Raw genomic sequence first — 13,753 nt, forward strand, 5'->3', positions numbered from 1 at the left:
GCTTCAGAATTTTACTAACCAATCACACATAGAATTTTATAACACACTCACCTGGATACATATTTCCCTTACTTATGTTTTTCAGATATTACGCCAAGCCATTTTTACAATACCTTTGAGACTTTGGACTGAAGGTTCAATCACGTGTCTTAAAGGTAACTTGTTCAGCTCCAGTCACATCAGCTGTAAATCGCTATTTAAGCCTAAATGATATTATCAATATACTGTTTGGTTTACTAGGGAATGCATACAAATCTGACAACCAGCACACACACTAGTTCAGTAATGTATGACAGCAACAATATATTCAAAGTTTATTTGCAAGCCACAGGCCATGACAATCTCTTCCACAAAATTTCAGTGATGCAAAACATGAGGAAGACATAAAATAGAAGAGCTGGATGCTCAAGTGCTCCACTTTACCGTGATGTGTCTCTCCCTAAAGTGTGCCTCAAACCATGAAATAACTTTAGATATCCCCCTATTGCATAACACAATACAAGAATCTCTCCCTACCGCCTCAGTCCCAACATTTTAAAGACTAAAGTTGAAATCATTACTATTAATCAGCCACATTTCAAAAGTTGGGGTTCTTACTTGTATAAACCATTTTAAAATCGGAATATAAATGAATGCTACTGTTACCAGTTGCTGAAAGCTTTCTTTCCAGGGATTTGGATGTTCATATTCTTCTGGATTAATCTGATAAAATTTTCCAGGTTCAGGATGCATCATGGGACGAGTGTACTCAAATACTTCCATATACAATCTTTTCCTGAGCAGAAGTGTCAAGCAGAAAAGAAAATTAGTATATTTCTGATTACTATTCTGCTTTAATATATACATCAAATGTTAAAAACTGGGTTTTCTCAACAGTATTTGCCAGTCTGTGACAGTAAATTTGACCAAGATCACTACCAAACACTTCAAAAACATTGTTTTTTCGTGTTAGACCAACTTCTGTGCATTTCTAAGAAAAATCCTGGCATGTGTTTCATGATCCAAGCAGAAGAATTCTCAATATGTAATTGCCATGGAGAAACTTCAGCAGCTAGTTACACTGTTTGAGAAATCAGATTCTAACTGCATATTAATTTCAGCATTACTTTAACACTTGGAAAAGCTAGTAGCATAAGAACAACAAAACTTAATACAAAACATGTCACCTCTTCTCACCTTGCCAAAAAAAGGCTGGAAAAAAAATACGATGTATTCACAGAGAACAAACTATGCACTGTATTCCAAAAAGAGTTCATCAGTGGACACATTACAGTAGCTTAAAAAGAAGAAAATAGCACACAGCAATTGGTTTCTTTTGATTAGTGCCAGAATACAAATAATAGCAGAGCCTGAGCCTGCTGATATTAAGCCCAGACTTACAGGATGGCACTGAATCTCAGTAATTGTAATTCATCTGACAAGACATACCCAAAACTGTCTTTAGGACAGTAAGAGAGAAAAGAGAGAAGGGGGTGGGGAGGAAGGCATTTTTGCTATGTTATATTGAAATTTTATTCTTAAAGTCTTATTCTTAATAAAAATAAAAGGTCAAGAAACAGGTGTTAATTTTTCTTTTGTAAAAAAATATAAATTTAGATCCCATTTCTCCAAGCTCTCAATAACCCATGGGCAAGATGGATTCATATGGGGGAGAACCAGTCTGTGTATCCAATTATTAAACCAAAGCAAACCAAACAAGCCATCTAAGTAACACCAGGCAAAACTTGCATCTAACATTAAGGAATGTGTTGATTCTTCTGCATCACACCATTCCCACAGAAGCCTGAAAAAGGTTAAAGAGGGGGGAAGAAGCAAAGATGTGGTTACTGAAGGAATGCCTCACTGATTTTTAAGACAGCCATTATTTAACTAGTATCTACACTACAAGAGAAATAAAAGTTTTACTGCTTCACACAGATAACCAGACATTCCTACGTTACAAATAACACTGAAGTAAGCCAGAGGTATTAAAATACAATTGGCTTTATATCAGCTAATTGCAACCAACATTTCAATTTCTCTATTGTACTGACATTTCATGCTGCACATCTAGTTTTTCCTCAAGATAATGAGCAATAGCATTTCACTTACCACAAAATGGGATCATTAGCCAGCTCACTGAAGCGTTTACACACACAAGCTGCTCTACAGAGATCCTGCTCTAGCAGGTAGGAGAAGATCTTTAGAACCACTTCATCTGGCAACTTCTCCTGAAGATACTGCTCTGCAGGTGCTGCTAATGAACAGTAATCGATGTAAGATTATTGACATATTTAATCAGCCCAAATTCTGACTAAACCAGATCACCAATATGTCATCTGAAAGATTCCCGTTTTAAACATCAACAACCTCAAAGCAGCTTTTTTTGATTTCTGAAGTATATTTTCATGTAAAGCTAAGGCATAAAAGAGGCAAACACTTGACTCTGGATTCAGGTAGAAATTATAGTCTTCCTCTTTCAAAAATGCTTACTTCACCTTTCCTATTGGAGGAATCAATGTGCATACAATGGCAGACATTAAGAAGGCTAATGTATATGTTCCAGATATACTGGCTTCTCACTATTAGCTTTGTTGTGACAATAATAACAACAATAAGAATTAATCCCAACATCAAAATCTCTGCAAATGTCTTCAAACACAAAGGAATTTACCCAGAAATAGTGACCATCTCAAAAAGCTACTAGTAAAATCTCCTTTTCTCCCGCAGTGCATATAAGGAAAGAGAACATCTTTTGGGATGCAGGAAACCAGTAGCCAGCAACAGTTCAAATATCCTCCTTCCACCTACTCCCATTTATACTCTCTTTTAAAAAGGAAAATCCAAGCCAGAAGCAGCATTAGCCTTGCCAGATGTATGTCCTGAGAGAGGTCCGAGGAAACTGTTCCTGTATCTTGTGGCAATGTGAGTGTGCTTTGTTAAACCCCTGCTCTTAGGCACATGCATGCTCTAAATATGAGAGCTCATACAGGGAAACCCCCATTTGCAGTTCGTATTCTCCCAAGACCCCTCTGTGGCAGGTATCCTCACAGCAGCAGAGGTCTCTCTGCACAGGTCATTTGTTTTGTTGTCTTTAGGATCCTTTTTTAGGCAAAACCATTCAGAACAGCTTCCAAAGTTCAGAGGATTTGTATGGAAGGCATTAAAAGCTCCTGCAACATTCATAATGCAATTACATCCATGTAATGCCCTTTGCATTATTCAGTTTTTCCTAGAACATCTGAACCTAGGGAGCAACAGAATTGTGATTCTGGCTTTCACAGACTACTAAAGTGACCCTCAAAAAGATAACTTACTAGATTTGAGGAAATAAACATTCTGAAAACAGTTTCCATATGAGATTCCACACACACAAAAAAAAAGATAAGCCCCAAGTCTTCCTTCGACAAATGAGCATGAATACTCATGTTATTTCCAACTAGAAGAGAGTGAAGATATGAAACACACAGACCAGAATGGTGGTTGTTATGAAGATGCCGAGCTGTGGTCTGTAGACCACATCACCAGAACCTGTGTACTATAGACTAACTGATTATAGCTGGTTTGGCAAGGTTTTGTGCTTATATCTGCAGTCAGAGCAGTTAGCAGAAATGCTGAAATATTTGACTTTGTAGTGACTTTTACATAACCTCTTCTTGCTTTGTGCAAATATCACATTGGTGACACTTGAATACAGATACATTGTACATGTACAAGATACATTGTACAAGCATCACCTTGGTGATTCACAAACACTGATTTCCTCTATGCTGTTACAAGGGCATTTATTTAATGGACTGATAGCTGCTCTCAACAGTTATATATCTTACAGTTGTAAGCTATAGGTACAGGCCACTTCAACAAAAAGCTACACTGTACAAAAAGGATGAGAGTCACTATTCCACATGCCCACAGCTATGAGTTCCTGAAGTACCCTTTAAGTTGGCAGCACTGACCATGGCAGAGTAAAACAGATCTATTTTTTTCCTCATCCTTACCCATCTAAACTAATTCTTTTATGGATCAGCTCCTTGTTGTGGTTCACTGCAAGCTACAGAAGTGTTAGCACAAGAAAGGATACAGGAACGAATGCCCAGAAACTGGCAAAGATGGTTCCCTTCAGGATCTAACAAGCCAGACTGAAGACAGCAAGTTAGCAAAATGAATAAAGAGCAAGTGGTCTGGAAAGACCTCAGGCTCAACAGACACCTGAAGAGCCCAAAGTCTGGGGACCATATACCAGGAGTTCACGAGGTGAGCATGGCTGGGCATCACCAAAAAAGTCTTGTGCACATGGTCAATGCCGGCTTTAAAAGGTCCTTTTCCACTGGAGATAATAAAGGTTCTTTCCTGTGTCAAACAGGGAGCAGCAATTCATTATACAGTCCTAATAACCCTTGATATGCGTAACAGGATAATTGGACATTCCTTCTGAATTCATCTTTTTCCGGTAGCTTTCCAAGTCGATGTGGAGATACAGTCTTCTACTGTCTCACAAGCTGAAATGCGATACTGTGAATGCAAGGCAGTAAATCCTTACAGCCTTCCACAACCTGTCTTCTCCTTTTAACGCACAAACCCCTGAGGCATACAATCTGATCTTCCCAAGACATCCAGTTACTTTCCTAAATGAACTGCAGAAACTTTTCTTTCTTTAAGTTTATATATGTTAGGACCTCGATTATTCTTTAATTGAAGGGGGAAGTTCACTAGTGTAATGCCCCCCACTACTCAGCAGTTCATAGTCTCTAGGCCCTATCTCAAGACAGAAATTGAAATCCAGATGCGTTTCCTTACAACAAAGAGTAGAGACTAACCTTGTAAGTGCCAAAAACCTTCTTCAATTATAATAAATAGAAAGATCAAGCCAGAACAAGGTCTCCCAAACCCAGCAAGTTTTTGAATTGTATTTATTTGGAAGCCTAGGCTCTGCTTGCAAAATTAAGACAGTGATTTTAGAGGTGTTTGCTATCCTAACCCACCTTTATCCAAAATCCATAGAAAAGAGGGATTGAAACTGCCCTTCTACTCAATTCAGAAGCAGGGGCTGATTTAAGATTTCTCCACTCAAATCACTGATACAGTGATTACTAGGTAGAATTCTCCAGTATCATTTGAAAAAAAAGGTAATTTGCCTCTTAATGTGAAGTCTTGAATACCCCCCGGGTCTAAGACAGCCACGCTTTTGTTTTATGAATTCACTGTCACCTTTTGGGTGTCTTTCCGTAATCTGTCAAAGCCAGGATGCATTCAACATGTTCTTCCTCTCAATTTACGAAAATAAGCCAAAATGGTTTAAACATTTCTGTGGTCATCAAATCAGAAGCTTTTATGTGCTGCTACTCCTGACAGATTTACGGCTATTGACAAGGTGAAGGTTAAATACATACAAATGCATATTCTTACTTAAAAAAATTAATAATAAAAAATTGTCAGTTTTCCAAGTGCTGAAAATAGATAAGAATAAAAATAAAACCAAATTCACCAATCTTTATCTTTGCCCTAACAGATGCTAACAGTTGAACTATTTATGATTTTAATAAAATGCTAATATACTAGATAACTGAAAATTAGAACCACAACCGATTATGTCATTCTGTTTCCACAGGATATGTGTGAAGTCAATTCAGTTCAATTCTGACCATTTAATAAACAGAAACTAGTGACAGTAATACCAAGACAAAGTGGAGAAAAAGCTGCCTGAAAGCTAATTACCTTCTTTGTACAAAGACAAAGAATGCCATCCATGAAACCCAAATTGTAAGTTATACCTTGTAGTGGTAACTTTTATGTCAATTTTAATGGAGAAGATGGAGACAAACAGCTTTTGTTCCATAAGAAGGCATTTAGTGAAAATACTTTCTTATTAAGAAGTAGAAATATGTCAGAAAATATAGCATGCAGTATTCTTGGGAAAAATACCTGATAAATCAACAGGAAAAGAAAAATATAAATTTAAAAGGCAGTAAGTTCTGTGACCTACGAGCAGTGCATGTATCTACTGTACAGAATAACCACTGAGTGACCCAGTAACTCAGGGTTCTCAGTACCTTCTGAAACTCTGTAGTTCAGAGAAAAGGAAGAAATCATCTCTGAACTGAAGCCTGCCAAAGATGGTTAAGTCTGCAAGAACTGCCCAGTATAAAATGGTTATGCAAATGTAGTGATCTTAAAGCAAGAGAGGAAGGAACCTACGCAGTAATAAACAAAAAGGAAGAGTACATCAAATGATTAAAACCCTGGATTAGAATGACATGACAAGTGGCAGTGAAGACTGAAATATCCCAGTAAGCAGAAGCATACATTTACAGTTGAGGTAATGTAAGGAAACTGTCAGAGTGTAGTGAATTGCAATCTTTCTGTAAATCAATAAATACGGTATTAGCATATGAAACAAATATTTGGATCAATGAGATCTAAATGCTGTAAATGTTTTCTACAGATGTCTAACAAATGCTGACTTTGGAAGTTTACCAGTCAGCTGTGATGCAAGCAGCACAGCTCCATCATATCTATTTCCTGACTAAATTTTTGGTTTCTGTATTTTTTGTATTCTAAAATTTCTATTTTCTACATTTCTACGTGTTGCTTTCCCATCAAGATTCTTGTATATTCACTAATCTGTCTCGGGATTGAAGAACTTGGTGCCCGTCACAGGGCAGAGCTGCAAAATGGTAGGAAAAAAAATACATCAATATTTCAAAATTCTAATGTGTTCTTTGTGACAGTATCAGAGACTGTTTTTTTTCCCCCCTTACAATTTGAAATGGCAACTCTCTCTCAGCAGCAGTAATTCTGAGATCAGTACTAAAATAAGCAATAGTCTTCTGTTTTTCCAGCTACTGGCTCCACTCCAGTTGGAAATGAACTGACTCCATTTCTCCTTTCATTTCCACCCAAATTTTCAACTCAGAGTCCATGTGAGAAGGAATGGTTCTCCACCAACACGATCCTGTGTTTCTAATCCCACGCTTTCATTTCACCTACAGTTCTGAAAAAAGCAGCTATATGTTCCAGATGACAATATACAATCTCCACTGATAGCAATCCAGAAAGTCTCATGCTTACAACTCAGTCACAACAGCTATCATTATCGATGCTAACAAAAACTGTGTGTGTATGGGGAAATCTCACTGCAATCAATACCTGTACAAATCTAGAAAATTACTTCTGGAACTCAATTGGGAAAATAAAAAATAACCATCCTTCATACCGGGAAGGAGATTAATAGAAAATGGGTTAAGAAGAACACTCTTGTTAGATTGCAATTGGTTTGAATACAACTTTAAAAGTACAATAATAAAATCATTGATTACAATTCTTCTGGTACTTCCATGATGGAGAAGCCCCCCCAGTCTTTCCTCACATGAACTCAAGAATATAACAAAACGAATGTGCAGTCAAAGCATGGAGAACTCCTTTGGAAATCAGTGTCTTTCATCCTGTAATTTATACCACAGAAGTCAAATCACATACCTTCTCTGAAGCAAGAAGGCAAGTACAAGCATACGGAAGAAAACATGAAAAGTGAATGACTTTGAAAAAAACCCTAAGAACTAGCAAGAGAAACTGAGTCTATGACAAGATGAGTTTGCACACGGCTTCAGATATCAAATCAGGAAATGAAACTGTAAGTAGAATGGCACAGGCTGGCGTTCAGTTTGTTCTGGTTGTTCCAAGGATGTGAATCTGACATCAAATGATTCTTAAACAGTTGCGGAAATTATAAGAGTTAATGGGGGGCTTGAAAGGGAAAATCTACACTGTGGAGAAGGTGAGAAGCCAGAAAGAACAGACTTCAACAGAAGCAATCAAAATGGACCAAAGCCTTGTGCCAGCTGCTCAGTTTTAATTCACAAAGTTAAGGGAGACATGGACTAAAAACAAAAAAAAAGCCCTAAACAAACAAACAAAACCCCAATATGACAAACAAGAAAAGCAACAGAAACCACATCAATGGGAGTTTGCAAGAGCTGGTGTTGATTTTCCAGGGAAGAATGACAGCAGACCTCCTGGAACTAAAGAGTGTGCCAGGAGACAAAAAGAAACAGAGACTGAAAAAATGATGCAGAAAAAGAAAACAAGTAGGGTATGTATGTCTATATATATATATGTGTGTGTGTGTGTGTGTATAAATATACGTATGTGCATGTTCACACACAATTCTATACACATGTACTGCACATATGTGTTTATTATACAATGTACACATACATTTGTTAGTACCTATAAGTATGTGTAATTTTTTTTACTTACAAGCACACATAAATTCTCTTCCTCTCTCCACAATTAGGTGCTCTAATGACACACTGACACTACCTCTAAACAATATACTGGAACAATACATCAACATGAGAAACAGTAAATACGCCTAGTCAGAGTACTGCACCACTGCAGCATTACTGCTTCTAACAGCAGCTTGGATACATCTACACAGCATTCCAAGGAGAATAAAAAACCCAAACAAAACCAGAACAAAACCAAAAAACCCCAAACCAACATGCCTGCAACATGCCCATGGCAGGGGGGTTGGAACTAGATGATCTTGAGGTCCTTTCCAATCCTAACTATTCTATGATTCTATGCCAGACTGAAGGATCAGATTCTAAATATCAGGTTAAATTCATCCTTCCAAGTCTGAAGTTCAGAACAAGTCTGCAGCTGTTTTTTCACTGCTGTTTCTTGGTTGGAGGACAGAAAGGAAATCTAAGTTTGGGGGTGGTTTGTGGGTGTGTGAAGTTAAATGATGTCTCCACCCCTCCTTCTCCACCCCCTTTTTTCTACAAAAAGTTCTTACCTGATAAATCCTGGGACTTTCCAGATACTCTTGCACGTTTAGCTCGGTGACCAAAGTTTTCAGTAGCTGAAGTGGAGGCACCCTTTAATGAAATAAATAAGAATCAGTTCAATCATTAGGTAGCTTGTGAAAAGTACTGTTCTTGCTGTTCTTAAACCAGTAAGATTTACTTTACAATTAAAAATCAAACAAGTTACCTCCATGCTGCTCTTTGTAGGGCAAGCTGTTCTTTTAGGTAGAAGAGTTTTTCTGCGAAGTTGGTATGGACTATTTTGTGCACCAGGACCTGATTCTTCTGCAACCATATCTGCAGGTACATCATCATCTGTCAACAGAAAAAAAGAGAATTTGCCAATTGGGATTGAAGTTTTGAGTTATACCAGAAAAAGGCTACAGAAATTTTCAGATATAGGCATCCAGTCAGTAGTAGTGCTAGAGCTCAGAGAGCTTTTGGTGGGGAGTGTGGGGAAATCAGAACATATACACAGCATACATAAAATTACATGAGAAAGTATACATGAAGTAACTTCTGTTCTCATATGTACACAGCAGCTATACCAAAAGCCACTCAAAAAACCCAAAACCACCAAAAAAAAACCCCCACAAAAACCTAGGCTTTCAGTTTCTCCGCAAGCATGCGCTTTGTACTCACTGTGCTAATTCCATAACCTCATCACCTCAAATTTTTGACCTAACGCTACCAGCATAACCAGGAATGCTGGAGCTTCAATTATTAACCAGGTGTTATCAAGAAATCCTTTAGTAAACACAGCATTTCGTACAAAACTCAAGGCAGAATTTTCCCCAAACATTTCAGGAATAGCCTAGGCCAGCATACAAATGCTTCTGTAAAATGGAGACAGCTTTAAACACATGCACTCTGTTTATCTAAATTATGCTGTAAAAGACTGTATTTTCTCCAAACCCTTAAAAACTAACAAAAATTGCACCCCACCAAAAAGTGCAGAAAGTGTGGTGAATAAGGGTTTTTTTAATTCATTTCAATGATGTAAAAGTGATAGCCAGAAAAGTGATACCATTCAGTAAGCAGTTTTCCTGAATGTATTTCAGTGAAGAGACAGATGTAAACACCACACCAAACCAACAACACCCCCCCATAAACCCCTCTATCCTTCAAATATTAAACCAGTCTGTTTAAAAACACAAATGAAAGCAGTTTTAAAACTTTTACAGATGCGTGTCATGATCCCAATATCATTATTTTCCTGTGGGTTGTTTTGTTGGGAGGGGGTGAGCTTTGACATAAATTATAAACCACTGCATTTATACAGGATGCATGCCATCACAGCCCAAGCTGCTATATCTGTGACAGCTAACCAACAAAATTCCGAAGAAAAAGCTATTCCAGTGTCCTCCTGCTCTTTTCTGGTCCAAATTTATCATCTACCTCAGCAGGTATTTATAAATGCCTTATATCATGAACACTGCCAGGACATCTAAATAGATGACAGAAGCTGGTAAAAGGATGGAGTTAGCTGGTGGCACGTGTGCCACTTCACACAGTCAGCTCAGGACAATCTAGGAGAGCGTCATCAGCTCATTAATCCACCTGAAAACCTCCATGATCAGCCTTCAGCCAGCTCAGCAGCTACTCCTGCTCTGTGCAAGGAGGGGACAAGACCACACGACTGGGAATGAACCACCACCCCTCTACCCCTTCTGCAGCAACAGCACAAGATTTAAGGACAGAAGTGAACTATTAAACTTGTACCAAAAAGCCACCGCTCTCTTAAAATAAGAGAGGCAACCTCTGTAACTTCAGCTAGAAGCTAGCTCACTCTCCCTCTCCCTTGTCTTCTATAGACATGATGTGCCTCACTAGCATCTCAGTATTTCTCTGCCTATGAAGGCAAAATATTTATGCATTACAGAAAAAAACTAGAGGACAGTGATAAAGGAACTGCAGTGCGTTTTCCTGTTAAGAAGTGCCTGGTCCAGCACTGGCATCGCACACCTGTGGAAGGTTACTGACCCCAGAGCAGACCCGCTGTACACCCACAATTCAGTTACCTAATTTTACCTGCCTGTCAAAAGTACCTGAACAATTTAACAAGATATCAGCAGACAGAAGAGAGAAAGTGCTACAGGAGAGTTCCCAGCCTTCCCTTATACGTCAGGGCAGAAAAGGAGCCTTGGGTCTGTCACAGTTTAAACCCAGCTGTTAAATCAGCACCATGCAGTCACTCACTCACCCCCCCAGGAGGAATGAGGAGGAGAATTGAAAGAATGTAAATCCCCCACGTTAAGAACAGTTTAATAATTAAAGAATAAAAGAAAGAATACCAACAATAACAATAATGATAGTAATAGGAAACAACAAGAGAAGAAACGAAAGCTCAGAAAACACAAGTAATGCACAATACAACTGCTCACCACATCGCCGATAGATGCCCAGACCTACCCCAGCAGCATGGTCCCTTCTGGGTGACTCCCCTGGCTTATATACTGGGCATGATGTGCTGTAGTATGGAATACCCCTTTGGCTAGTTTGGGTCAGGTGTCTTGTCTCTGCTCCCTCCCAGCTTCTTGTGCCCCTCCTCACTGGCAGGGCATGAGAAACTGAAGAGTCCTTGATCAGAGTAAGCATAACTTATCAACAACTAAAACACTGGTGTGCTATCAGTACTGTTCTCAGACTAAAGTCAAAACACAGCCCTGCACCAGCTACTGGGAGGAAAAATAACTGTTACAGCTGAAACCAGGGCAGGGCTCGAGGTGGGCCCCACCACAAGGAATGCAGGCAGACACCACCAGCAGCAAGGCTGTCTGATAGCAAAGCATCAGAACACTGCAGCACATATCTACTTCTCACCCCTCACATCTATTTAATATCTGATACAATAATTGTGATTTCTGCTGTTACTATCCCCAGAAGCATGGTACTCAGGGATTTTCAGTGTCCTGCCCTTAAGCTTTTTCTCCTATTTTGCATTAAGATACAAAATGACAGCTCCCCACCCCGTTCTGGATGGTCAGTACAATAGCTCAGAATTGCCACATGAAACACGGCAAAAGCAAAGCAAATAGGAGGAAGAAAAGAAATAAATCAAAGGACAGAATTCTGATCCCTTGATAGGTGATGAAAAGGGCAGAGACAAACCCCAGTCAGGTCTTTAGAAGTAAACCCATGGAGGCAACCAAGGACAAAACATACTACTGCTGGAAAGACAAGGCAGAAGCCTGTGGGGGAAAATGGAAGTAAAGGTCAGTTTGGCTGAAACACTGAAGGACTAGCTAAGCACAAAAGAAATGTATTCATTTTCTTGCAGTGGATTTGTGAGGATGGCAGGAGTCCCACTTGAAGATCACTTTTCAAGCACAGATGACATTCAGGGATATGCACACAATTCACTCAGATTCACAGCAAGTATCCAAAGAATTAAAGTTCTTTTTCTCCATTGAGTGGCAAAAAAGATCAGAGAAGGGCAGTGGGGGAAAGTACAAATCCATGTAGCAGGCAGGAAGCAGAAGGGTGCCCAGGGCACACATGTGCCAAGGTGCCCATCACCACTGAGCAGTGCTGGCCTGGAGGCACCAGGGAACATATCATGAAAACGGCTCACGTATCATGAGTGTGGCTCATGGGGAGGAAAGTGCCTTAGGAACCAAAAGCTTCCACCCAGCCTGGCCCTGTCTAAACCTGCTAATTGCACACATGTAATTTCATGGCTAGGAAAGGATAAGGAGACTCGGGCAAGTTAGATGACTTCTTTCTCATCAGCAGCTACACCTTGGAGGGACTGACCAGCTCCTGCATAGATTTAGAACACTTCAGGGCCATTAACAACTGATAATGTTTTTCCAAATGTGGCCTTTGTAGTCACTGTCAAATGAAACACTATCAGGAAAGCCAGGAGTTTAAAGTAATCTCTCACAGAAGCAGCCTTGGTGCTTGCTTTTAGCCTTCCAGATGCTCCACCCTGTAAGCCCAGAACAGACTCAACAGCTCCAACACTGGCTTTGAGATAAGTACTTCTCAGAATACACTATTTCCTGAAGACTTCGCATTACCTTTCCCTAAGCAAGCAACCTGGCAACACTCAAAATAGACTTGAGAACTCCACCAGCTGAATCCTGAAAATCCTTCCCTAAAAACACTCTCACGTAACAGACACATGCTTGCTCTGAAATAGAAAAATCAACTTTAAAATACAGAACCTCAATGCCTCAAAAATATTTTGGAAAACCCGGTTATAAAGCATAACAGTATCAGCTACTACATCTAATAACACAAATGAGAGGCATTATAATCACATCTATTGATGGTAGAAGTATTAAAGTCAATAAACAAATTTGGAGGAGTGTGTGTCATGTTAATATCCTCATACAAACACCTGCTGAAATGACTGCCAAATGCTGTCACAGCTTTAACCAAGTCAACACATTTGCAGGTTTTAAGAGATTAAATTAAGCTAAGTCTGCTCTCAAATCAACGTTTACCTGAATATTTTACACCAATTATAATGCATAGTAAGATAAACCAATTTCAAGCAAAATCATGTTTCTTGAAAATTAAAAACATAATGATACTGACAGGTCAAACCTAAATAATTTAGTAAGTATCTGACTTGATACTTCAAAACAGCTCATGAAACCTGACCCATAACAGTACAAGTTTTAACACCAACAAAAGACTTGCAAGCACAAATACTTCCAGGAGGAAAAGAAAAATGAGATTAATCTGCCACTCTGTCCACTGCTATAAGCAACAGTCCTGCATTTCCACAAATACTATGCGAGTCTCTACTTTTAAGTGTGTAGGATAAAGAGTACATCATTAACTTTGTTCTGTGAAGAGACTGTAAGTTATGGAAGAGTGACAAAGGACTGCCAAAATAATTTAAATATATATATACACATGCACAGATCAAAAGGTCGATCACATCCACACTATCTTCTCTACAAAACACATGTGCATGTGGTTTTACTTCTACTTGACACATGTTCAGATAGCAT

General features: G+C 39.0%; 1 protein-coding gene across 2 annotated transcripts in view; it reads right to left on the reverse strand.

Moving 5' to 3' along the window:
• The window catches only part of FBXO11 (F-box protein 11), a 77,426-nt gene that overhangs the window by 28,235 nt on the left and 35,438 nt on the right, over window positions 1-13,753 (reverse strand). The window contains exons 2-5 of one of the 2 annotated variants that reach the window (XM_034061209.1): window positions 8,974-9,101; window positions 8,777-8,858; window positions 2,092-2,233; window positions 646-775 (exon numbers count right to left, since the gene is read on the reverse strand). In XM_034061209.1, the coding sequence (XP_033917100.1) occupies window positions 646-775; window positions 2,092-2,233; window positions 8,777-8,858; window positions 8,974-9,101 (482 nt within the window). Of the gene's footprint in view, window positions 1-645; window positions 776-2,091; window positions 2,237-8,776; window positions 8,859-8,973; window positions 9,102-13,753 lie in introns of both variants that reach the window. The other variant, XM_034061208.1, reaches the window with a different exon arrangement.

The sequence above is a fragment of the Melopsittacus undulatus genome, chromosome 3, assembly GCF_012275295.1.
Source record: "Melopsittacus undulatus isolate bMelUnd1 chromosome 3, bMelUnd1.mat.Z, whole genome shotgun sequence".
In the NCBI taxonomy this organism is placed as follows: Eukaryota; Metazoa; Chordata; class Aves; order Psittaciformes; family Psittaculidae; genus Melopsittacus; species Melopsittacus undulatus.